The sequence below is a fragment of the Sylvia atricapilla genome, chromosome 8 (assembly GCF_009819655.1).
Source record: "Sylvia atricapilla isolate bSylAtr1 chromosome 8, bSylAtr1.pri, whole genome shotgun sequence".
NCBI classification, from domain to species: domain Eukaryota; kingdom Metazoa; phylum Chordata; class Aves; order Passeriformes; family Sylviidae; genus Sylvia; species Sylvia atricapilla.
Window position 1 is genome coordinate 30,739,391 of NC_089147.1, and position 26,204 is coordinate 30,765,594.

The window sequence follows — 26,204 nt, forward strand, 5'->3', positions numbered from 1 at the left end:
AGAGCTGCACACTGAGAAGGTTCTCGTAGAAAACCTGGGAATGCACTGCAGTGCCCCTGCCACTGGTGGAGACAGATCCTTCCCCTCATCCTGCAGCCCTGCCTGTCCTACCTTGTCCTTTACTGCTGGCTGTGGTTCCTCCCTCCACCCCACATCCCTAACCCTTTACACACAACTTGGTCAAGCCCAGAGGGGCCTGAGCTGAACACATCCATTATTTTTTCCTAGGAAGGAGCTTGACAGCCCAAAAAGATTCCTGACAACCATGATGCCACCACCATCACCAGTAATTGTGTCCCCTGCCACAGCCACTCAGACAACACTGCTGTGTCTCCTGTCACCAGGCTCACTGGGGACAGCCCTGTCCTGAAAAGTGCCCACATTACCGATGACTGCTATAAATAATTAACGTGCATTCCTCTAATCCTTTTCTGGAACCACGGCCTCTCTAACCAGGGCAATGCATCACAGCTTCCAAACAAACACTTGGCAGCACCACGTGTGGGAGAGGGGTGTTTATAGATGTTTAATGGGGTTTCTCTTACAATCAAGGTGCTACAGCACTTAGGAAAGGCATTTTTGGTGGTGGGAGAAGAGAGAGAAGAAGAATGATACACTAAATACAGGAGGAAACACTATTAAACCTCATGCAATTATCAAAAGCCACTAAAAAAAAAATCAAATCTCATTAAATACCTTTTGCTATTTAAAATCACATTTAAATGTGCCTGTGAGAGATCGGAGCTTTAGCTGCCTGTAATGACAATTGCATTGCTCCAAGGAACTTAGACATGAAGAGATATATTTTACACACGCTTTTATTAACAGTCACCCAAAAGCTTCAGCATCACTCACAGAGCTGCACAGCAAACACACTCAGCTACGATACTATTTGCGCTGTCTGATGCAAGAAGGACTTGGATAACATTTGTTTAGTCAAGGACAAGCAGTTCTGGGGCCTGTAGGTGGATGTGGGGAAAGGCAAAGTTGGGTAACACTTCCTGCCTGCAAAGAAACAGAGTCCCTTCAGCAGAAGGGTTCTTGGAGAAATGCAGATAAAGCCAAACTGTTCTGCAGTATGGGTCACACTCCAAGGGCTGCCTCATGGGCCCAAAATACTTTACAAATAACCACCACAGAGTTAAAGGAAATGAGTCCTGAGGCTCAAGCGGAGCTTTCACAAACGCCTCTCGTTTCTCAACCAACCACAACAGGAGGCAGTGACAAGGAAGGCCAGGGATGCTGCTCCAGAGGGTGGCCGTCAGTCATCGAAGTCGATTCTGATGGGGCCTCCTGTCAGGACGTGGTTTGCCAGGTGAGGTTCCTTCTCCTGCTCCTCCCGCCATGGCCCGGCCGACCTGCGCAGGCGTCTCCGGCAGCCCTGGGCGCAGCGCGAGCTCTCGTCCAGTGCCCCGCACACCAGGACACGGCAGTGCAGGAACACCTCCTGCACACGGACATGGCAGCACAGTCAGCACATGGCTCTGGGGGCCAGGGCTGCTGGCCACAGCATTCCCAGGACTCACACCGTCCGTGCCCAGCACCGCCATCCATCCGCAGTCAAAAGGGCCGCTCCGTCCGCTGCCCTGTGTGCCCTCTCCAGAGAGCCTGCCTGAGATCTCAGAGCACGAGGGGGGAGACAGGGAGTAGGGAGGTGTGAAATGATCCTCCAGGTGAAGGGAGGGAAATGGCAGGAAGCAGCTTGGAAGAGCTGGCACAGATGCCAAGAACGCGGGAAGCCTCGCAAGGACTGATGGAGACGTGTTGGAGGATTTCAAGTGAGCTGGGAAAACAAAGCCAGGACACTGTGACGGAGGGTCACACTTGCGGCTGCTGTTAGGAGCACAAAAGGACGAAGCAGGCCAGCGGGAAGTCAAGCAGGAAAGCTTCTACTTTATTTTTCTGACTCCATATTATATATAATTTTACAGACAGGCCAAGATTGGCTACACAGGTAGCCACCTCTTCGACCTCGTTGGTTAACATCAACATCAATCATCTTTCTCCTCCCAGAGGAGAAGAATGTAAACATGAGATTATTTTCTAAAAACATACATAGTTTACTTGAAGCTGCGTGTGAACAAAAAGCAAACAGTGAAAAGCAGGCAAACTTGAGGCAACAGGACACCAAGAGGGAAAAGGAGGGAAACTCTAAGTTGATGGAAGAAGGAGAATGCAAAGAGCAAGGAGACAGCTGCCTTTTCCCCTCACACAGCAAAGGCAGTGACAGGATTGCTGCTCCCTGCCCTGTAAATGACAAGGAGAGCGAGCAAGATCCCTGCAAACAGCAGTCATAAAGACTTGGAGAGGTTTAAAGCAGAATCCCTTGTGCAGGATGTGAGGATGCAGGTTGTATGCAGGTTGGAGGCAGGGGGTAATCAGAAAGCCAAGGGGAAACTTCTGAATTTTAGATCTCATCTGTTTTAACCCTGCTGGGGCTCTCTAGTTGCTGGAGCAGCAGCTTTATACCTTCTGGAGCAGGCAGTGTTGGCTGAGCATAACAATGACTGGAAGATCCAATTTCCTCCAACACAGAAAGGAAAGCTATTTGCATTAGGAAAATGGCATTATCCTTCCACTGTCCTCCCACTACAGAGCTTCTGCCCCTGAGAGACAGTCTGGTTTCACACTGAATTAAGCAGTATGGTGGCCTTCTGTCTGGAGTCCTGTACTCACAAGAGCTAGAGAACACACAAGGTTGAAGAGTTCCCAAACTAAAAATTGTGTTGTTTTAAAGACAGGGCACTGTGAAATGTGCCTGGTGACTGAGAACACTTCTCTCACCCAGCAAACAAGGGTCCACCAAGACTACCCTGGAAGCAACAATCATTTTAGCCTGCTGTGGCATTGATGTTCCGAAACTGTCCTTCATATTTTAATTTTAGTTGTTTTTACCAATCTCTCCTGAAGTACCTGTGCCAGGCTCCTGTAAGGTTCAATTGCTGGAACAGGCACAGCAGCACTTGCCTTGGACCACCCATTCCACACCCTTTTCCAACTTGGTGCTGAGGTTCCTCAGTCATATCAGAGCTGATGAAATATCTAAGAGTTGAGTTTTGAGCTTACCTTGTTGTCTTTGCCCACAAACTTGAACACAGGAACCTGGAAATGCTTGGCAAGATGGTCCTTTGACGTGTACTGCTTCACGGAATCATCAGAAACACAGCTGAGGAGAACAGAGGGATAAGGCTTTAATGGGTTTCCCAGAAATGGAAAAAGAAAGAGAAAAGACATTCCAGCCTGCTTAACCAGAGAAAGAAAAGGAGGGATTGGTTCTCTCAGGCTCAGCTACCATCTCTGCTGCTTCCTCTTTGGCCACAGGAGGAAAGTTGGGAATGATGGGGAAAAACAGCAGCGTTGCTAATGGCATCTCCAGACAAGGAACAGCTCAGCACAGCAGAGGGCTGGCAGGACGTGGCCCAGTCCCCTCAGAGAGGGACTGCCAGTGAGCTGCAGGCAAGGCTGTCCTCACTTCACCTTCCTGTGCAACAGTCTGCAGTGTTATACACCACAGAATGTGCTATGCACTTACTGCATACACATAGATATGCACATAAATTATGCTTTAGATGAAGCAGCCTGCACCCACATTACTAAAGTATGACAGATGAGGAAAACATGAGGAAAACAAAAATCCAGATTTACTGCACTTTATATAAGTTCCATTTTTCTTCCCGTTGGATTTGGTCAAACAGCTCAAATTCACTACACCAAAAATTTGTAATTTCAGTTTTTCCATCACTAGCAATGCATGACTGTACAAGATGTTGCAGAACTGCAAGAAAATAAGCTGCTTTTATAACAAGTTACATGCTAGGTGCAGTGCATTTATAAACTATTACAGCCTATTTAGAGTTTGTCAGACAAAAAGTTATGGTGACTCAATAATTACTGCTGATTATTGCAAAGCCTTGTGGGCATCTTGAGAGGCAGTGATGCTGCTGTGAAATTGCATTGCAATGCAGATCATCCTTTCTAGCAAGTTAATTCTAAAAATGTGGACTTTGAAAGATATTTAAAAAAAACCCAACAAAGCAGTGGTGGAAAGAGAGAAGAGGTACTGGGGTAGCTCAAAGTCTTGCTCTTGCAGCAAGCTTCAGCTCCCATCTTCACAGGAGAAATGTGCATGGCACTGTCAGCAATGCTGATGTTTGACATGTTCAGTGTAAAAGTGCAGTTCTGACTTCACTGGAACGTTTGGGAATCTCTACATTGGTAAAATTCCTTTTTAAACAAGGCATCTGATTGTAAGGAATGACAGTTAAAGACTTTTCATAGGTGAGTGGCCAAGCTCTAGGGCCATGAAGTCAACTCATAGGCATGTTCTCATTTGTGAGCATACAAACTGTGACGATTATTGGACACTGGCTCAAACTGACTCCTAAATCCCAGGTTCTCCAAAGGTTCTCCACACTGGTGGAAGGAAACCTAAGGGTTTGGGGCTAGGGAGAGGGTGAGTGGAAGAACACCACAAAGGAATCAAGATACATAAACAAAACCAGCTCAGAAACCTCATGAGTCACAAGGTCAAGTCCTTTTGCATTTGTGGGACCAGACCATATCCCACTCTCCTAGGAAATCCCCAGAGACCCTCCTGCCCACTTTAGAGAGGTGAGAAGAGCCAGGTATGGAGGGAAAAGGGCTGAGTCTGGTCAGAATATGGGGAAAATCACCTTATCCCTGTGCATAATGTGCTTAGTGGCAGTGCCATGGGAACTGTGCTCTGACCCTCTTACTCAGGGTTGCAAGGTTAAAAGGAAGGCTTGCACAGAGAAATATCCACCTCAGCCTAACAAATGGGGCCGCCTGAGGCATAGCAAACTGGAACTACCTTAACCACCTTGTGCTCTGCTGAACCACAGCTCCTGACCTCACCAGTGACATGACCTTGCTCCAGATGCCCCAGAGAGCTTCAATGTTTATCAGCTGTGCCATCGGTCAATGCCTTTGTTTCATTTTGTTTTCAGAAGGCAGGGAATTAACAGAGGAGAGAGCAGCAGAGGGAATTGTCCCATTCTTCAGTCCAAGGTATATCCCCTCCAATTTAAACAGTGTTTCCCTTTGGAATATGCAGTTAACTCTTCCAGGTCTACATAAACTGATACAAAAATCCAATCTTTATTGCCATGGGATTTTGGGACTGGATTTCTAGAAGGAAACTGAGTTTTTACAGAAGTGTTTGGAGCAAGGACAACTTAGCAGTGCAATCAGCTAATTTAATTTTGAAGCACTGGGGACACTAGGGCCTGCAGTGATGGCTGCAGAGTGGAGCACTTCTCCCTTCAGTGAAGTTTTAATGCCGTCTGCAGGTACCAAGGGACTGCTGGTGCCATAAATCCTCCAACCAGTGCTGGGGTGAATTCCAGAGATGACATTTCCTACCTTCTCCTTTCTCTATCCAGCTCAGGTTTTGGCTGCTGTTTTGAATCCCATCATTTTCACTCATGGGGAGAAATGAATGAATGTTTGGGGCCTTGACTCTCTGAAGGGTCCACAGGAACAGCCAAGCCAGGGAGTTGATAAAATCATTTTTTCCATTACAGATCTGCTCATAAAGCCCAGAAATGTTGGGCACAGAAGGACTGCAGCCTAGGATGGAGTGAAAGCAGGCTAATGCTGAATGCTCTGCCAGCAGGAAGTGAAAACAGGATTTTTGGGTACTTTACATTGCAGGACCCTTTTTCTATAAGACTACCACTCAGGACTTGCCATCAGCAGCTCTAACAGTGGATGATTTGTCTGGCAGCTGAGGACATGATTGTTGTCATCATTAAATGGTCTGGCAGGCAACATACAGGATTTACACAAGCACAGTCCCTTGACTATCAGGCTACAGCTCTTGGATATGTCTTAGATATTCCTTTGGCTGGATTTCCCTCCCTAGAGGACAGCAGACTGCCTCACAACTATGACACTTCCTCAGAGCTGTCTGGTTAAGCAGCTGGATGCAAACACTCCACAGCAATGCTGTAGCATGGCACAGTCATTTCAGCACCCAAAGTGGTGTCAGAAAAGAGGGATTATCTCAGGAGCCACAGCTGAGCCCACAGCAAAGTTCCCCAAACCTCTGATACAAAAACCACTACAACAGTGAACCAACAGATCTGCACAAAATTATTTTTAGCACATCCTGGAATGACTACTGACCCCAAACACCTCAAAAACTTACAGCCAAACTGAGAGACCCTAAGTTTACTGCACTGACAGGCATCAGGGAGAGCAAGACAGGGGATTCTCCTGCAGCTCCTACCAGGACTGGCAATGGGCTCTTCTGGCTTGTGCTGTCCTAAGGCCATTATGAGAAAATTAAGAATCTTGCTCCAGTTGCTGTGGCAGCTGCCTGGCACCAGCACATGGCCCTGGGGGTCCTGCACATTGGCTTGGCACGATGTGGCTGGCAAAGAGAGGATATCAGGAAAGAGAATCTTTTTTACAGGAGCCAACTCCATTATCCACAAGGCTAGTGACAGGGAAATACATCCTGTAAAAGGCTGCACTGGGAGGAACCTCTTTCACGGCCTCCCACTGTTTCTCCCAATTACTTTTGATGGGACAGGTGGTTTTCAGCTTGATGGCTGCTGGTGATTGCTATGAGCAGGGCAGACAGGCTGCTGTGGAGAGGGGATACCATTTCCTGCATCACACAGACAACTCAGCCCCACCACTAATTCCCATTAAACTGCCAGCAAGACAGGGACCAGTGAACTCACCCATCTTGAATCAGGTAGTATTTCAGGATCTCATCAATTTTGGAGGTGGGAGTGGCAAAGCAGCTCTCCACCAGCGTCTCCAGTCCACTGACATGCACCAAAGGCTCAATCCCAAAGTACAGGGAGTCCCGCAGCTTGAGGGTGGGAAGAGCACCCCTGTAGGGCTCATCGAAGTCTTTGTCCTTGAAGATCTCCAGGGTGAAGGGGAAGATGCCCTGGTTGCGGCTGATGATTTCCAAGGGTGGATTCCTGAGGTTGGGCACGTAGCCCTCGGAGATGGTGTAGCGGCGTGGGAACTCGCAGGTCACCGGGATCAGCAGCTTGCTGGTGCGGACAATGATGTCCCCATTGCTCCCCGGGGTCTGCCTGGGCAAGCCAGTCACCAGGTTGGTGGCAATGATTTTATCATTTACTACCTGCAGCAAAGGGAGGGGAGGCGATTGAGAAAGATCTCTCTGGGCTGACACTCGGGCTCAGAGCAGCCATTGAAGGGCCAGCCTGGAAATTTACACCCCACCACCAGAATGATGCTGCTCATCCTCACAGCCCTCAGCCTGCTGTCAGCTGCAATGCACCACACTTCTGCCGCCCCTCTGCTGCGGTGAGTCCTCTGCGTCCTGACCAGTGGCCAGTTTAACCTTTGAAATATTACCAGGAGACCAGAATCTGTCCCAACAGGAGGATGAAGAGTGAGGGCACTTGTCCCTTCTACCCTTGTGAAGCAGGAGGGGAGCAGCAAGCAGCATCCATGCTGTCAGACACACACTGTTCTAGGGGGCTGGAACAAGCTCTCTGACTTTGGAATGCCAGCCCAGGTCTACTCTCAGGGCAACACAGGAAACAGCTCTGAGGGTACAGCAAAATCAGCTTTATTCCCCAAGTAAGCCACAGCCAAATCCCAGAGAGTGGGCAATAGGTATACATACATCTACAACAGTACCACAGGACTTCAGGGAGAAATGGATGTTGACATGAGTGCCATTGGACACGCCTTTGCACGAAGTGTTGATGAGGGAAAGGTCCAGGCCTCCAACCAGGTCCTTTGGGATGTTCACCTCAATAGAGCTGGACTTGCACAGCACTGGAACTGCAAGAGAAGCCCCCAGAATTACAGTTTGCAGTACAAACCTACCAGTGAGCTGGGGAAGGGCTATACCAGTTACAACCGGCGGGAAAAAAGGATTATTCCCCTTTTTAGAGGAATAGACAGCATTTATCATTATGATCCTGCCACAGTAACCTAACTATCCATCTTGCATTCCCACCTACACAACAAAAACCAGAGCTGCCACTGCCCCAAATTCTCCAGCCACAGAAATGCCCCAGAAAACAATGGAGACAGTCACTGCACTTGCAGCAGAAACTTAGCTGAGCTTTCCAGATTCACTTAATACTCACCACAGATTTGGCTGATATCTCTTGCACGGCAATGTCCTGGGAAGAGCCTTTGCCAGATATGGGTATCAAATTCACAACACCCCAGGCAAAGCCATTTTTTAAGACCCTTAATCAGATTTTACATCAAACCCAGAACATGCTGAAACAAGGCAGAGTAATTCCATATAGATACCAAGCTAAAATGAAAGCACTTCAAAATGCCATAATAATATTTTTGTAAGCAATAAACCCAACTCTGACAAACAAACCTAATCAGCTCACTCATTCCACCTCCTTCCAACCTTTAAATTTTAATACAGGCCTCTGTGTGATTTTTTTAAGTTAAAATGTCATTGCATAAGAAGCAGGACAAAGCAGAGCTTGGACAAAATAAAAAGGAAGGAAGAGAGAATAATCCTCAATAAAAAAAAGTAGTAGCTGTATATATATTCCTTCGGATTATTCAGTTCAGTTAGAGACAGGATAAACATACCAGTGGCACATATTCTGGTTTCAACCAGAAAAACAAACCTTTTGCAGGATTTACGTTTATTATATTTTAAAACCCCACAACAAAACTTTTTTGCAAATGTTCTAGTTTCCTGAGATTTTTGCCAAAATTAATTGCAGTCCCAGTTCTCAACAATCCTATGACCTGCCTTCTCTTAATTTCAATCATTAATTATATTATTTAGGATTCTGGATATTTGATATAAGGCACACTGCTAAAACAGGCATTTCACCCTCCTTTAAAGATTTCCCTGTCCCAGCTCAGGTGTTTCCAACAGTCTCTGAGTACCTTCAGGGAGAATTTTTGATTAAAAGTTGGTAATTTCAAAGCGATTGGCTAAAACATGTGCAGAGCGCCCAGAGCCATATGTTCCCTTAATGACACTGCTGGGTTAGAACAGAAGCTTAAAGAACTAAAAATTATCTTAACCTTCTCTCCACTGGCGCAGAAGGCAAGTGGGAATAGCTGCACAGCTCAGGAGAAGACAAAGGGACTTGAAGAACACAGCATAATGCAGAGAGGAACATCCTTTGGAGACCTGATTGGCTCCATCTGGATCTAAAGACTCGCTGTTCTAATGCTCCTTGATAAATAAGCAAATGTACTGCTTTTATAAAGGTGACATTCTAGGCAAGAGATTTGGATCCCAACTACAATTCTCTGAAGTTCAGGACTTCAGGATCTCTCTGGTTCTACATGTCTTTGGCTGGCACAAAGTGGGAGAAAGAAAGCACTCCATTTTCCCTGTGCTCCAGAGTTGCAGGAGCTGTGTGCCCTCCACCACCTGGACACAGAAACAAGGGAAGGAAACCTCTTCACTCAAGCCAACTTGTGGCTATTTGGGAAAACACCCAGTGTATGCCAGTCAAACATTTTAGTTCTTCACGCTCCTACTTCTCAGAGCACCTGTGAGAACGGGGAAGGCCTCCTCATTTCCACTTTAAACTCTGTTTTGCACCAAAGCCTCTGAGCATCTGACCCTGGGAGGAAGTTTTGGTGGTGAGTCCAATGCTCATTTCTCTGTCTGCCATTGTTAGTGGCACCATATTCCAGCCTCTGGCTCCTTCCTTGGCTTTTCAAAGTGCTGCTGCTTGTAGCAGAGGTTATCTTCCTGCACAGACTGCTCAGCACAACAGGCTCTCTGGTGCTGACCCACTGCTACAAACATAAACCCTGCTTACCTGCATAAAAATTCCAGCAGGGGACAGGGGGGAAGAGCATTTCATCCCTACTCTTCAGGAAGAGGTGGGGTACTAGAGTGAGCTGCAAAATTCTAGGATGGTCTGCAAAATTCCAAGCATTTTGCTGGCTGTTGCCTTTATGGAAAAATTGCAGCCTGCAGACTGTGATTTCTGTGGAAGATTAATGTTTGTTCTGAATGTGGAGACAGTGCAGAGGAGGGTAGAGAGGCTGCAGATCCAATTGCTTCAGGCTACTGTGCCTGCCCTGCACTGTTAATTGAACCAATATAAACTTGATTAGGTGTCATAAAAAACTGTGTGGTACAGTTCCATATCTGCTCAGAATTGCAGACCACAGCATGGGGACATAAATCCATGAATGCAAAAGACCAGGCAATTTCACTTTGAGATGCTGTATCCTGAGCCCCAGCCTGGCTCCCAGCAGTGCTGCTGCCCTCATTAGCAGCCTCACAAGCAGCAGAAACCCTGGCTGGGAAATCCAGCACTTCCAACCCTGCTGGGGATGCCTCAGGGGCCCAGGACTGAAAAACATCACTCTGTTCTGGCCTCCATCCATCAACCAGACCTTCAATCAGTGAATGCGATCACAGCTCTTTGAAACCCCCAGCTCTGCCTCCCCACCAGCACTGCTGGATCCCAGGTGCTCACCCCTTGGGAAGCCTGCATTTCTAAAAAGCTTAAGAAGCAAAAATTCCATCAATTAGAACCATTCCAACTCCCCCTCTGAGGAATACCTACCCTTTTAGCCACCAAGAAGCCTGAATCTGTCCCTCTGACTGATGTCTGGGGACTCTGTGACACATCAGACTGCAGGAGGTTCTCTGAGCACCTCAGAGCCCAGATGTATTTACAAAAGAAATCTTTGCAAAAAACAGGGAGCTTGTTTATTCCATGTGCATGCCATAGGCACCAGTGACTCAGCATGAAGGACTCCCTGTGGAAAGTTCAGATGGAAGGTTCCCCAAGGATAATGCTGCCCTGGCCCATACACAGCAGAGCAACAATCATTTTTTAGATGCTACCCCAGGCACTTTTCCAAGGGGCAGCAGGAGCACCTAATATCAAAGCTAGTGCCCTGCTTCAAGGCAAAGGAATGCTTACTGGAATTTGCATACGTGGAAAAAACCACGCCTCTCTCTTTAACCCTGCGCTTGGAAGGGACTGGACCTCTTTAGCTGAGATTCTGAAGTTTGAAGCATGTAGAATGTCAGCTCTAACAGCATAAATTTGTCAGAGGTGTGCACAGAGCAGTATAGTGGGGGATGCTAAGCAGTATTAATTGTAAGGGAACATTACCCTACAATTAATGTGATGCAAGGTGCACTCGGGCTGGGCCCTGTGGCTGTTCTCCTGGATAGAATAGAAACTTCTTCAGGCTCTCACTTTTGGATGGTCTGCCACTCCACTAACCCAACTGGAAAAGACAGAAGAAGAGAAGACAGCAAAACCAAGAAGAAAAGTTCCTTCAGACATTCCCTCAGGCGACAGAGGATGCTGGGGAGATTTTGTTGACCTACCTTGGCAAGTGTGGTTGTCTTCTGACAGAACAAGTCCCCTGGGACATTCACACTGGTAGGAGTCTTCCACTTCAATGCAGGTATGGCTGCAGCCCCCGTTGTTATTATGACAGCCTTCAACTTCTGGGAAAGAAAGGAAAATCAGTGCTTCCTGCAGGCCTCAACAGACCCCTGATCAACCAACAGCCTGAACAATGTAGCTTGAAGGCAACAGTTTGTTTCCCAGAAAATGAGCTGGAGACCCCTTTTTTAATTCTACACCTTTACTCATGTAGAGCACCATGATTTTTTTTCTTTCAGATTATCTTAACTGCTTGATTTTTTTAACCCTTTGGGATGAATATGCTACATGAGTATGATTGAGTATATATTTTTATATCATGATTTGCTCATCTTATGTGCTACTATTTTACTGTTCTCAGTAAAATAACAGAACATAAGATAAGTAAATCATAAATATAAAATATTTCTCCCTGAGCCTACCATCATAAATCACTGTGTGATTTTTCACTGAAATTGAAAGAAAAGAATGGAAATCCCACACTCAATCCCATACAATGCATGGAAAATAACAGCCTGAACACCCCATATGAGTCAAAACAATGGTTAAAGCATCATAATGCAAATTTCAGGATACTTTAAACTCTACTCAGCCTCACCAGCTCACGTCATCAAGCTAAATCTCTTTCATTTGTTCGTTTTAGCAACAAGTTGTGAGGTGGCTCACACCTCACATCCTATTCTCTACCAGCTCACAAAGCTGAGGGCACATCTTCAGAAATAAAACTCACTAACAAGATGGTAAAAATCCCCAACAGCAGTGTAAAACTCATGAAAGGCACCATCCTTCTTACAGAAGGGAAATTAAATGATATATCAAAGGCCCTAAAAGCCAACGTGGGGAATGGCAGAAACAAACGAGTTTCCAAACAGACTATTCCAGCCCTGTCAGAAGAGTGCAGCACTTGGGAATAAAAATTGCACTGCTCATTTATGTGATGGCCCCACAGCTCAGAGCTCAATGCGGCAGAGACAAAAAAGCCCACAGACCATTTCTGGCCCCACACAAGTTGACAAGTGCTCAAGGAGAACTCTGCACAGCAGCATTTCCCAGGAAAATGTCACTGCCTGGATGAGTGAAGTACCAGCAGAGCTCAGAGCAGATGTAGCTCTTTTGGGCAGCTGAAAAATGAGGCACATCTGTAGTTGTTTTTCTTGTCTGAGGCCCCACAGTGCCTGTGAAACACCACACAGCAGCTTTGCAGTGAGGGGGCACGGTGCTTTTCCACAGTCCACCACAGAAAACATCAGGCACACATCAAATTTTGCTGCGTTTGCCTACTTCTGCTCAGGGATGTTTGTACATTGTTAGAGACAACACATCAGGCCTGCAATTTGGTCTTTAAGCCACCAGTCTGAATTTATAAAGGGTTTTCAACCCGGCTGTGCCAGCACTGTGAAAGAACTGTGGCAGCTGCACGGGGCAGCAGAGCCCACAGACACCAAAGAGCAAAACACTGCCCTAATCCCAATTTCAATTTCTGTCTGCAGATTGGCAGCCCCTCTCCCCAGTCTCTATCCTGGGAGGATCCTCATGCTCTAGTCTGATGTCAGGACATTACAGTACCCCACATGAGCTGCCAAAACCCAGTGCTGCTAAATCTGCCCCCACAAAACTCCACCACACAAATCTCCAGAGCCAAATCCCGACAACTCCAGCAACAAATTCTGCCTGGATGACCAATCTTCCAGATCCACTGCTGCCTTTCCCCCATGGAGATAAACACAAATCCTAACAGAAATGAACAAGGCAGGGAGAACAACATGGAGATTTCTCTCTTGCTTAGCTGGATATTTTAGTATCAACCTCTTTGGCAAGCACAGCGGTGATATCAGTGACATTTAATCCTAGGTGCAAGGAGCCAGGAGAGAGCCAGTGCTGCAAGGGAATGATTTCTAGTTTCCAGCAGCCAGAGGTAGCTGATGCCTCACCTTCACAGGTTTTCCCATCACTGCCCAGCATGCGCCCGACCCCGCACTCACAGCGGAAGGAATTCTTCAGGTTAACACAGAACTCGCTGCAGCCTCCGTTGTTCTGCTCACACTCATTTTCATCTGAAAAAAAACCAAGCTCTGGCAGGTAATGAATATTCCCACAGTAGCTTTTAAATGTCTTGGTAAAGCTCTAAAAACTCCTCCAAACTCTTTTTTAAAGGCTAAAGTTGCTCTGTGTCTGTCTTGCCCTTCTTTTTTTTTTTTGGAAAGGTACTTTGTTCTCTGAGATTTTAATTCTTCAACCTGATTTAATCTCTGTGTGCAAAAAGCAAATCAAATAGAGAGGAAGGGACAGACATTGTTCTTGCTGAACCACAAAATGAACGGTTTCTCTTAGACAGGCCAGGATGCTGAAGTTATCAATCAAGGTTCACAGGGGGGGTTCATCAAACCAGCTTAGAAACTGGCATTTATTAGGTGTCAGAAGCTTAAAAGCAAGAAAAAAAGAAAAGTAACATTGCAACAGACAGGTCAGAGATGAGCTCTTTCAGGTACCTGTGGTCCCACACATGCACAGTACCCACAGCTGGCAGCTGATGGTGGTGTCTCCTTCCACAAGAAAAGTGAACTGGGTATTTTTAGCCAAAGACTTGGCCGGTACCCTGCTTTAGGAGGCAGGAAGCATGTCCAGGAGACTCACACACACACTCAGGTTTTCACACACGTGACAGGCTCCACGCTTTCCCTTCCAAAAATAGAACTAAAGCTGCTTAAAAACAGCAGGTGAAGTGGGAAAGGGCTACTGGCAAAGGCATGGAGATGCTGTTGGAAGGGCCTAGAGATTGTCTCGGTCAAGGGCAGGGCCCAGAAATTCCCCTGACTGGTCCTTCCAAGTTCTACAGCACACACAGATCTCTGTCCCTGCTCCTCCCCACAAGCAGCACTTCTGGGACGCAGACTGGTAGTCTTGAGACTAGACTGGGACAGTGCTGAGCTGATTTTAACCACAGCTTAGCAGAACATAGATCCAGCATTAAAGAAGTCAAGGGCAGTGCACCGAGTTGGTGGATGCATGACAGAAGTCTAAGACCTTATTTAACCCCTAAATGAAAACATAACTCAGGATCAGCCGTTCTGCTCTGGGATTAAAAGCAGCTAATATACTGAGGAGAAGCACAGGGAGATGCACAGAGCTGCTCAGCACTCACAGAATGGCCTGGGTTGGAAGGGACCTTAAAGCTCATCTTGTTCCATCCCCTCCCACTGTCCCAGGTCACTCCCAGCCCTATCCAACCCGGCCTTGGACACTTTCAGGGATGGGGCAGCCACAGCTTCTCCGCTGCATTACTGCAGCAGCTTCAGCCTCCCTCTTCTGGGGAGCTGGGAAAGGAAGCACATTCCCTGTTCAGGAAAGACAAAGAGGGATTTATTTGGTTTCTCCATAAGGAGGGCACAGTTGCTCTCAGAGATGTGACTGCACAATTACTCAGCACAACAGAAAGTTATTAAAAAGATCGCAGAGCCACACAAGAGAGGCTGCAAGGTGGGTGAACCAGTGTGATCATTCCAGCTGAGGTGCTGTGCCATCTGGGAATCTCAAGGAGAAGCAGCAGTGCAGACCTTGCTTGTGGGGGGATGAAAGCAGCTGCAGCACACACAGACAGGCTCAGAACTCCTGTGTGCCTCCCTGCTGCAGGAAATCCTTTCCTTTGAGCCTGCCACGGATTCACTGAGTGCTAGTGCTTGTCAAGGGCACTTCTGTGACTGGAAGGCTTGCACAGAAGCAGCCAATAAATGCCTTTAATTATCTGAGAGAGCTCAGTCAGCCACTTGGCTGCAGACAAGTGGAGCTGCTTAAGCAAAAGCCTTCCCCCCACAATCACTGTGAGCAGGTGTAACTCTGCAGCAGGACCAGGCTGCTCCTTCCACACACACTGGAATGACTGTGGGCCCTGCTTGGTGCTCACAGACACGAGGTGTGTGAAGAAAGAAACCACCCACGCCGGCTTTGTCAGGTGTAGCCCCTAAGGAACAGACTGAACTGCCACACAGCCTCCTGGACCAACTCTGCTTCCAGCTTCACCACCAAATCAAGGGACAGATGAGATTGCTTCTCCTCTCCCTTACCTCATCCTATCCCATTGGTGTGGCTCTGCAGCTCCCCAACAGCCACCCCTACCCAGCCCCTTGATTTGTCCCACTATTTTCCTGCTCTCCCCCCTGTACCATACACACAACCACAGCCACTCTCTCCCCCAGAGCTTCATGGGGATTCCCTCACAAGTCCCCAAAGCCCACATTCCCCACTCTGCTCTCACCTCCCTCCTGGCCACGCTGCCACCAGCTGCCAGCTCTCTTGTCACGCTGCCTAAAACTACTGCAGCTGTGGTGGGACTTACTGTTCTTTGGAAGCCTCAAAGCCCCAGGCCCTGGACAATGTCCCAAAAGGGAAGGAAGGCTGGTGGAGTTTAGTGAGCAGCCCTAAAACAGGCAGCAAAACTTTTGGAGGAAAGGTATTCAACAGAGCAGGAAGGAGAAGGAATCTCTAATGCCAGACTGCACAGCACTTCCAGAGTACCACAGTGACACCACACCATCCTGCACCATGATCTTGCAAAGAGACTCTGCTACTGCCTTCAGCAGCTGAACCATGCAGAAAGCAAATCCAGCCTCACAAACATGGACCTCCAAGGGCACCAGAATGGACGCAATCATGGGATGTCATGCCTTGGAACCATTTACAGAATCATAGTCCTGGTTCTAGGTAGCAAAGGGGAAAACTCCTCTCTAGGATATGTCATTTTTTGTAATGCTTTGTAAGGCAAGGGGCTGAGATGTGAGCAATGAAACAAAGGGAAGAAAAGCATCAGTAACTGGCACAGCTGATTTCCAGCCTTACCAAGGCACGTCTGGCCATCAGGTCCTAGTGTTGTACCTGGGGAGCACGTGCAGTCACCCGTGTCCAGGCAGGAGTCCTGGCAATCCACCACATCACAGATGTCATAAAAATCTAGAGCATGACAAGAACAATGTCAGCAAAAAGCACTGAGCATGCAAGGAAAGTACAGGATTTGTCCCACCCTGTGTGCAGCCCCTCAGTTCCAGACCTGGCCCACACTGGAAAAGCTGAACTGCTGAAGCTGCAGAGAAACCAATCAAGCTTAATTACTGCGAGTCAGAGATGCAAATTTGGACTTTGGTAGCGTGCCAAGACAAACCACAGGGCCCACATGGGAGCATTAAATCACTGAGGCCAGTCAGCTGTGGAAAAATCCCGCTAGTGGAACAAAGTAGGTGAAACTGCCTTGCTGGGCCTACATGGACAGGCCACCACCAGGAGAAGCCAGGAGGCAGGCACCCTCCCAAGGACCACAGGTGTGGGTTTTCTTATCTTCTTTTCTTCTGTTAGAGCCATGATTACCCCTTGGGAGGTGCAGTTTCGTGTTTGGACTCAGTTGTTTATTAATTCTTACCTATAGTACAGTCTCACAAGTTGTGAGTTCTACATAACAAAGCCAAAAATGGCTGTGTGTCTAATTCCTTCCAAGGTCTTTTAAGCCTAAATTATCCACTAACGAGATGACACAGATATTATTTTTAATTTTAACCCAATAACCAGACACCCATGGTGTGCAATGTGGACTTTTTCACCCGATTATAAGACGTCACCCAAACTCATGAAGAGGAAGGTGAAAGAAACAGAACTCCGCCTATGCCCCGAAACATCCACTTTGCCTTGTATATGTTACTATGTACTAAAACCTTAAACCCCAAGTTTTGGGGTTTAAGGTTTTAGTACATAGTAACCACCCTGTGATATTACACACTTCCATCCAAACCAGACACCCATAATCCCGGTGCTATCACTCAGTTTGGAAGCGTGTTCCACAGCCCCTCAAGGCTAGTGCCTTTCAGCCCAGGAAGCCTGGAGTTCTCAGCCTCCACGGATCCAGCACACGGGGCAGGGGTGTGCCAGAGAGGTGACCTACGCCCGCAGTAGGCGTGGAAACAGACGCTGGGCTTGCTGAGGTGGTACACGTAGTATCCCCCGGGGCAGGCCTTGACCTCGATGGTGGCGTTCCAGAGGCAGCAGTTCCCGCTGAAGCTGGCGCAGGCCTGGCGCCGTACCACGCCGTCGGCCGGCCGCGGGTGGCTGCCGTTCATCCAGATGGGAGCGTGGGTGCCGCAGTGGTTCTCGGGGATGCAGAAGGTGGGCATGGCATCGCCGGCCATGCCCGTGAAGCGGTACCACTCGCCGTCCATGCTGCTGTCGCATGTGGGCTGCCCGTGGGAGCCGTTGATGCGGTGCTCCGTGTTCCTCCAGGGCTCGTTCAGGCTGATGTAGGCAGAGCAGGGGTCCAGGGCTGGGACACACACAGAGAGAGACAGAGAGCAGCTGGTGTCAGCTCTGGGAGCCGGGATACAAACCCAAATCCAACTCCGACCAGAGTCCAAGAAGGCCCCAATATTATACCCCTCTGTTACACAACCCTATGTTAAACATTAACCTCCATTGTTCTAATGTATACACCCAAGCATGAATTTTGATAAATATCTTCCCTTGTGATTCTCATGATTCTAGTTTGAGATAATTATCATGTTCACTTACCAACAATCGTTATCTATCTGTGATGATTAGGTACAGTTTCACATGACCTAGTAAAGGATAGCTTTATTTCCAAGTACAAATCATCCCAACCTTTTCCTTCTCCCCCCATCCCGATTACCCAGGCAAAGTTATACTTGATTTGGTTGGAACAATGGAAGCAACATCCTGGTTGCAGTGAAGCTGAGACTCTATTCCCAGCTTCTGTGGTAACAGAAATTATTAACCCTATCCTAACACTGGTAGGTATCAAACTGAGTTGTTGATGGATAATTACAAAAGCAGGTTTTTCTCCGTCCCTGACTTAACAGAACTGTTGTGACAGAGAGAGATCCCTGGGGAGAAGAGGTGATGCCAGCAAACTCACTGCCTCGTGGAAAATTCTGACAGCTCGTCTTAAAGGTCTTGGAGGAACAAGTAAATTAACAGAGCTCTTAAAACATTATGCAACAGTCTGACTTGCTGTTTAGCTGAAAGGGGGGAAAAAACAAGATATAAGCAAATCTGAGGTCCAGGTAATGATTTTGCTGTAGGAAATACACACTGGGATCTAAGGCTAGGACAACAATCCTCTGTTCAAGTACTAACTGAGCACCTGCAAGCCGCTCCTGAAATCACTGGTAATTCTCCCAGCTGCCTTGGAACAAAGGACTGTACCTCAAACAGGTTATGCAGCCTCTTTTAAAACCCATCCACAGCCAGTGTCAACCCTCATAGCTGAGTTGCCAAACCTTTTTATTTATTATCTTAAAATCTATAGCATGTGAAGGTCTGAACAGGGACCTCCAGGGAGTTAAACCCTTTACACAGCTGTTTTCATTGCAAGCCCACAAACCCTCCTGACCTGCACAGGAGATCAGCTATTTGTCAGTGAAGTGAGTGTTTGTGGTGGCAGGACACGAACACATGGACTTCCTAGCAAGGGCATGCCTGTTCATGCAGTGCTCAAGGAGGGTGTCTCTTTTCAGAGGGCTTTCTGAACCTTCTGCAAATAATTAAAATATGAGAATACTATAGGGAGAACATAAATGAGGAATCTAAGTGTTCATTAAATTTTCAGTCTCCTCCTAATTAACCCTCATTTGGCAGCTTCCTCACTGAAAGTCCAGAGGTTCCATTTTGCCTTACATTTAACACCTGATTAAGCACAACTTATCCATGACAAGCAATTCCCTATTAAGCAAAAGGAATGCTAATACTACCCTGACTAAGGAAAATTGATTACCATTTCCTAAAATTAAGCTAATAAAACCAATCACTCTGACAAAATGCATCTTGGACTGGAACAGCCTCAACTTTCCACAGCACACTTCGTTTGAAGTTCTAAAGCTGTGCTGTTTTGACAGTTGTGTGATGGAGTTTGGGTGAGGGAGGAATACACTATGCTGTTTATATTAGAAACACAAACAATCCAGGTTCATTATTTTGATTTGTTTCACTGACTTCAAAGTGGAAGCTACAAGTGCTTCAGAGAACGGACTTATTTAGCTGTGTCCTCTGTAAATAATCTGTCCCACAGATGTGCTACCTCATAGAAACATTTCACAAATGTAAGATCTCTCATGCCTTCCTCAGCCACAGACACATTTTGCTTGGTCTCAAATCCAGCATAAAAGGCAGGAGCAGCTGCCAGAGTCAGGAGTGCTGCAGAGCTGGCACAGAGAGCGTGGATCTGGGTTATGAAGGAATCTCTAGTGCCACGAGTCAAAGATATGTAGAGGAGCTGATTCATTGCCACCACAACCAGCCTCACTCTCCTGAGCAGCAGAGAGGGAAATGCAGCAAGGAATCTCTGATGGGATTCACCAGGCATTCCCTCATGAGCTCTCCTTTTCACTTGCCTCTGCCTGCCTGCCCTGACCCACAGAGAGCAGCAGTGCCTCAAATCCCATCCTCCAAAAGCTGGTTTGGCTTCTCCCAGAAGGAAAAGACAGGTCCTGAGCAGAGCTTCCTCCAGGCTTCCTTCAGTGTAACTCCCTTGGTTTCCACAGGAGTATTTGGTGTGGCCTTAGGGTGAGTCACTGACTAAGGAAAGGTTCTCGTGTTGTTAAAAGCCAAACGAGGTGAAGCAGGAATGCTCTGTCAGCTTCCCAGCTGGGCAGCACTAAAAATACCAACACTCTCATTAGCTTTCATGCAATTATGAAACATCCTTTGTAGACAGACTCTTGGAACGCTCATCTAGGGAGATTACATTGTCTCCTAAACATTCAGGAAATAATCTAAAGGAAAAATTTATCGAGATGAACATGCAGCAGCTCAGAGGGAGCTGGAAGAAAGCATGTCAGGGGAATTGAGGTAGCATTCCCTGACATCTTTCATTCCCCTGAGAGCTTCTGGCAGGAGTGAGGGGGAAGCGAACCAGCAGAAAAGGCAGACAGTGCTCTTTGGAACACTGCAGATCCTCACAGCCACCTGTGGACTGCCAGTGCTGCCCCACACCAGCCTCCCTGCAGACACCACGCAGTCTTTGGCAGCACAGTTCTTTCATTTTAATTAATTAATGAGAGTTTTTAAGAAAAACATTCCACAAAAATAGAGAAGCGACTGATCAGCCTCTCACCTCTTCTCCCCAAACGACAAGCTTGGGGGTTTGCACGAGACAAATAACTGTCTCCAGCTCACTATTTTTCATTTTTCTTGGCTCAATTCTTTTCCTCCTCAATGCTTCTTGTGTGGCCTGAGCAATTGAGGCTGACAAGCATTAGCTAGGAAGTAAAGCATTTGTAAGCTTGATGCTATCATTAGTTCTCTGGCTGACATGGTAGCAGACACATCAGGTGACAAATCAGGCTCCAGTGAGCACTGGTGAATGCCCCATCCTGCAGAGATTGATCCTGGGTGCACTGCATAACTGGAGGTCTCTGCTCCGGCACAAATAAACAATAAAGGGAGCAACACTGCATTATGGCACTAAATTCAGTTCAGATTTGTCAAGGAAGCAGGTGAAAAGGTAGCATGATGTCTACCCACGGAGTCTGCCCTCCAAAGAAAGAGGAAAATCCCACAGTGCCTTGGCAATAGAGATTGTCCCAGTATGGGAGACTTCACACTCTGCAACAGAAGGATCCTTCCAACTGGAAGGAATTTCACATCACCTTCAAAGAAATGGAATATTTCTCCCACCTTCCAGTCTTTCACCTAAGAACACTAAGGCTCACCTTAGAGATGGCAAACAGAAATAAGGCAATGCCTCTTTACTCACCCATTGGAGACACTGGCTGGAGCTGAACAACAAAGTAAATACAGAAAAACAAGTACTGGAACATCCCCCTGAGCCAAGGAAGAGCCACCACTCAAGAGACAGAGGCTTGAAAGTCCTTGTACAGGCTGTGGCTCTTGCAGCCCTCCTCTCAGTGGAACTTCTGACTCCAGGCTTCCAGAAGAGCAAGTGTGATTGCTCTCTTGGAAGTTTATCAGAGGAAGGGACGTGGGCTACTGCTCCAGCCTTGACCTCCCCAGAGCAGCTCTGCCCCTTTCTGACAGCAGGGATGTACTCACAGATCAATCTTGTTTTTTGGACTTGACCTGCTATTGTTTTCTGCCCTGACTGCCCCGCAGTGACACCTCCACTATCTTATCCAGAGAAGAATTCTCACCAGGGACACCCGGACATCACGAAGGGATGGAAAAGAACAGATGGGTGCTCCTTATCTGTGCTCCTTCCACAAGTCACACTCCATGGCTGCCTCCAGGCAGAAAACATCAGCTAAGGAGCAGGAAATAGTAGCCAAAGGAGCAGCACTGATCCTTCCGAGCACAGATTGCAGAGCAGTGCTAGGAGCAGAGCTACAATGGGAACATCAGTCAAACTGAAAGACTGGTGTCCCACAGGGAAATGAACTGTTCCCTTGCCATTCCTGGTCACACAGGCTGACCACTGCAGTGAGATTATCAAACGAGGCAAGGAAAGACACTTTCCTGCAGTACTCTTACAATCTCTTGTCCTGAAAAAACAAACCAATCCCAACATGATGGAATTAATTTTGACCTAAAACCGAGTAATTGAGAACTCTCCTAACTAATTCAAACCAAACTGGGCTGAGTTGCAGGTGACAGCCACACGCTCTGGATGCAGCACACTGAAATGTGTTCTTTACTACAGCAAACCCAGAAAGAGCTCTTCCCTCTCACCCCAGCCCAAGAGCTCTCCATCAGCACTGAGTGCAGCTGAGCCTACAGTAACCACACAATCAGGCAAGTGTGGGCATTTCCCTGTTCCCTTGGCATCCTGCATTTCTGCAGCAGGCTGGCCTAAAAAATGACACCAAGCCTCGAACCGCAACTGGGAAAAAAGTGGCTCCATTATTTACATGTTGAATTCGCACAAGTCAGGGAGTTGGGTGCTTGTCTGTCTTAAAGGGACTGTACATTACAGAAAATTCTCAGTGGCCTCTCTCTGTCGGGGTGTACCCTGGCAGTGAAATGCAATATGCTGCTCTACTCCACCCCAGCACAGGAGTCTTTTTTCAGTGGTGAACGACTCTAGGGATTAACAAAAAAAACCTCCAAGTAAATTACTGTCACTGCTCTTGTAAGGAAAAAAAAAATACAAATTCTTGTAGCTCTATTGTGCTGACAGCTGTGCAGCACCAGAAAGGCTTCCCCAACAACAGGAAAGGAGAACAGATTCACTACACAAAGCTATCAAGGCAGATAACCCTCAAGAGGTGACTATGTGAATTCCCAGAAGAGAAACTAAAATTGAACAGACAATAATACAGCAAGCCACTGGAATTTCTATTTTGACACTTGCATTTAGAGGTTGGTTCATACTTACGATGCCAGGTAAATAAAACTGACAAGCCTGAATGGGATGCTCTGTTTGTGTCACAGGTGTGTACAGCTCTCTGAACCATCTCTTCACCAGCTGCTTTTGTTTTGTAGCTGCTGTATGAGCCCGTTTTAACAAGGTTTTGACAGGCACATGTCAGTGACTGACAGCTGACAATGAACACAGAGAAATGAACATCAGCATCACAAATTGGAGCCTCAAAGGTGTCACCTACCAGCCCCATCAAGTTCTCAAAAATGGATTAAAGCAGGAGATGCCCCAGCAATCCCAGAAATTACACTATCCCAAATCACCATAACAGCTAGTTGAAGGAAGTGGTCTCAAGTTGGGAAAACAGTCTGCTACCTCTTAACATTTCTGGGAAGAAGCACCAGAGGCAACTCTTCTATCAGCACCTTCTCTTTGAAAGTTAATTTGGGCAATATTCATAGCTCCAATTCCCCCACAAATAATCTGTGCCTCAGGGAGCTGTAACAGTGACTCCTGAGAGGATAAATGGAGGGAAAAAACCCAAACAAAAAACCTCCCTGCAAGGAGATGCTCTGGGAGAGACAATTCCAGTAGGGCATTCTGTAGGACCTGCACTCTCCAGCAAATACATTGCTCCTGACCTCCATATTTGCACCCCAAAGACTGTCCAATACTCCAAAAAGAATCAGGCTCAAGTTAGCATCTCTTAAAAGAAGTCACCAGTACTGTTTAAAAGATACGAAGAAGGAAAGCAAAATTAAAACAGAGAGCAGGGATTTTATTTTGGTACCCAAGAGGGATTTTCTAAACCTGCTATAAAGTCTGTGCACATCTGCTCTTAACACAAGAAAAACACTCATTTTGCAGGTGGCAACCACCCTTCTTGTTCCTCCCAGAGATCTCTGCAGGGCTTTACCATCCTCACACAAGGAACTCAAATTCTTCAAAGCACTGGCTGGGCTAGAAAACCTCGTACAGTTTGTAATGGACTCACGAATAAAAACGCTTTGGCATTTGCTGAGGTGATCTTGGCTTTGTCAGAGCCACCTCTCAGGACACACATCAATGCCTGGGGGGTGTCTGAAGCACAGCTCTGGGTGCAGGAACCTGCAACCTGCCTAGAAAGAGCAGGAGGAAAAGCTAATCAGCACTTCCTGCCACAGAGAGGGAGCAGGACCTGGCACACAGGACAGGCTCCCTCATCTGGGATTGATTGGAGGATGCACGTTCACAATGAGCCCTGACAGGCAGCTGAGACAGATTGCACTGAAGTCAAGGACTTTGAGATAGGCCTCGTTGCTGTAAACAACTTGTTCCAGGACCCAGAGCCAGTGGGAAAGGCTGTGGAGATCAGAGAGGGAGCACAAGCTGAGTGAAGTATGGGCAAACTCAACACAAGTGCAACATTGAGAATTAAAATCAGGCAAGTACATCACTCCTGCTTAAGAGTAGCAGTTGATTCCTTTCCCTTAGTGGAGCACTGTGATGCAGAACTTGGTGTTGTGAGAGTGTTTTTCCACAGGTCCTATAAACCTTGCATATTTTCCATGCTCCTCCAGATGGAGGAATTAGGGCATAGACAGCACAACAACAACTGCGAAACTAGTCAGGGGCAGAAAGAGAAGTAGGACTCATCTTTTAACAGAGCTCTCAGAGCCACAGCAGCACAGCCCAAGAGCAGGTTCTCCCCTACTTCAGGGCTTAGGTACACTGCAAGTCAAATTTTCATTACTGGATTTTACTTTTCATCCCTTTAATATCAGTAAAGGAAATAAGCCTGATGGGGTTTTTCTAAAGCAAAAATTAGCATCTCTTGGGATAGGTAGAAGAATACTTAAGATATAAAAATCTCCTTCCTCTGTGAAAATGAAGCTATACAATGGGGCACAGAGGAAAGAAGCTTGCTTTTATAACTCAACACATACACAAAAAACCCAGAAGATATCAAAGAAATAGGTCCACTGTCTCAAAGACAGGGCAGCTTAGCCAGAGCTAACCTGGCTGGCTCAGTGCCATGGCCTGACAGCCATCAGCAGCTTCAGAGCATCATGCAAACCCTCTTAAAGCCAAAATGGAAGCACAAGAACTTGCAGCAACGTGATCATTGCTGCCTGCCAGGCAGGAAGGGTTACAGGGGGAAAGAAAAAAGGTTTCCTCTTTGCTCTTCTGGGAAGAAGGGCCATGAACACCTTTCCTTGGAGAGGCCTGCAAGGTAGAGCCTCACGGGTGTGGCAAAGGGAACTTAATGCAGTTCTCCAGGAAAGTTTGAACTGGTCATACATTTATTTGAAAGCTCCCTCACAGCAGAGGTTAATCAAAAGGATGACAAAATTGGTAGAAAAAGCAGCACCCGAGCACTGCAATGCACCCTGCTGCCTCTCCCTCACCAGGGCTGAGGAATGCAGTGGTACATCAAAATTCAGGCAGCACTGCCTGCTCTGCAAGTGCTGCCGGGGGGGCCACAACCCTGCCACCAGCCTGGCTCCCAAAGGGGAAAGAGCTGCTGCAAGAGAGTGTGTTGATGTTGAGATACAACAGGGCGGATCACGAGAGCAAACAAACCCTGCCCTTCCCTTCAGTGTTAGCATTCCAAGGCACTGAGACTGGAGTGGGAGCCTTGTGGATTTCAGGGCACCACTGCAGGCACTTTTGTTACCCACCCCACCTCTAGAACAACATTAGAGCATGTGCAGGAACAGTTTTGTGACAGCATCTTCCTGCTTTCAAAGCAGTGGTGCTAAGATGTCACAAAGTCTCCTGTTCTCCTGGATGCCAAAATGGACAAACCCGAGCCAACCAATTTACCTGAGGGTGGCAGCAGCTCACCTGGGGACAGCAGCAGACTAAAGGCTGCTTGGAGGAAGGAGGCCTGTCAGTAATGATTCAAGGTAGGCAACAACAAACAGCTTCCAGCCCTTCCCCTCCAGTTTTGAAAAACACAAGAGCTGGCTTTTTCAAAAACCAGCTAATCATAGATGGTAATTTTTTTAAGCAGTCCACAGGCACAATGGAAACCTGCACCAAACGTCTCATTCTAATAACCCATAAAGCTAGGACAAAGCACACTCTGCTGATTCCCAAAGGTAATGAACAAATCACACGTCACCATGACAAATCAAACCATTCAAGGGCCCAGAAAGAAAGGAACTGAAGCCTAACACTCCAGTTTTTCCTCCAAAACAGCACTTGAATGCAGTATAGAGATACACAGACACACCACAGGTTCCTCTTCTGGGCTGCTGGGCATTACCTGCCCGTATATATTCTTATCCTGTTCCTATGCTGCCCACACCAAAGAATATCTTGGCTAGACGAAGTATCTCTAGCTCTACCTCACCACCTCAACTGCTCCCGAGCTCCCTGGGTTAGGCAGCCAGGCTGGCAGCCAGATCTCCATCCAGGCTTCTTCAGGGAAGCTATTATCTGCATCACCACGGCCTCGGTGAGGTGAGGGCAGTCAAGAGGACACAACCTAAACAAAAAGAAATGGAGGAAACTCAGCAGAGAACTGCCACACAGGG

At 47.2% G+C, this 26,204-nt stretch overlaps 1 protein-coding gene across 4 annotated transcripts; it reads right to left on the minus strand.

The window, feature by feature from the left end:
* Positions 1–500: 500 nt before the first annotated feature.
* On the minus strand, positions 501–26,162 carry OIT3 (oncoprotein induced transcript 3). Of its 4 annotated transcripts, none has more exons than XM_066324276.1 (9): positions 26,024–26,162; positions 17,302–17,676; positions 16,212–16,322; positions 13,310–13,432; positions 11,318–11,440; positions 7,633–7,797; positions 6,711–7,122; positions 3,067–3,166; positions 501–1,447 (listed from the first exon to the last, which is right to left on the minus strand). In XM_066324276.1, exons 2-9 carry the CDS (start codon positions 17,573–17,575, stop codon positions 1,262–1,264), a joined length of 1,494 nt encoding a protein of 497 aa, XP_066180373.1. In that variant the 5' UTR covers positions 17,576–17,676; positions 26,024–26,162; the 3' UTR covers positions 501–1,261. The 4 variants fall into 4 exon arrangements, with proteins under 4 accessions (XP_066180373.1, XP_066180372.1, XP_066180371.1 ...); XM_066324275.1 differs by having other exon boundaries at positions 26,021–26,162; XM_066324274.1 differs by having other exon boundaries at positions 26,016–26,162.
* Between the last annotated feature and the right edge of the window lie 42 nt (positions 26,163–26,204).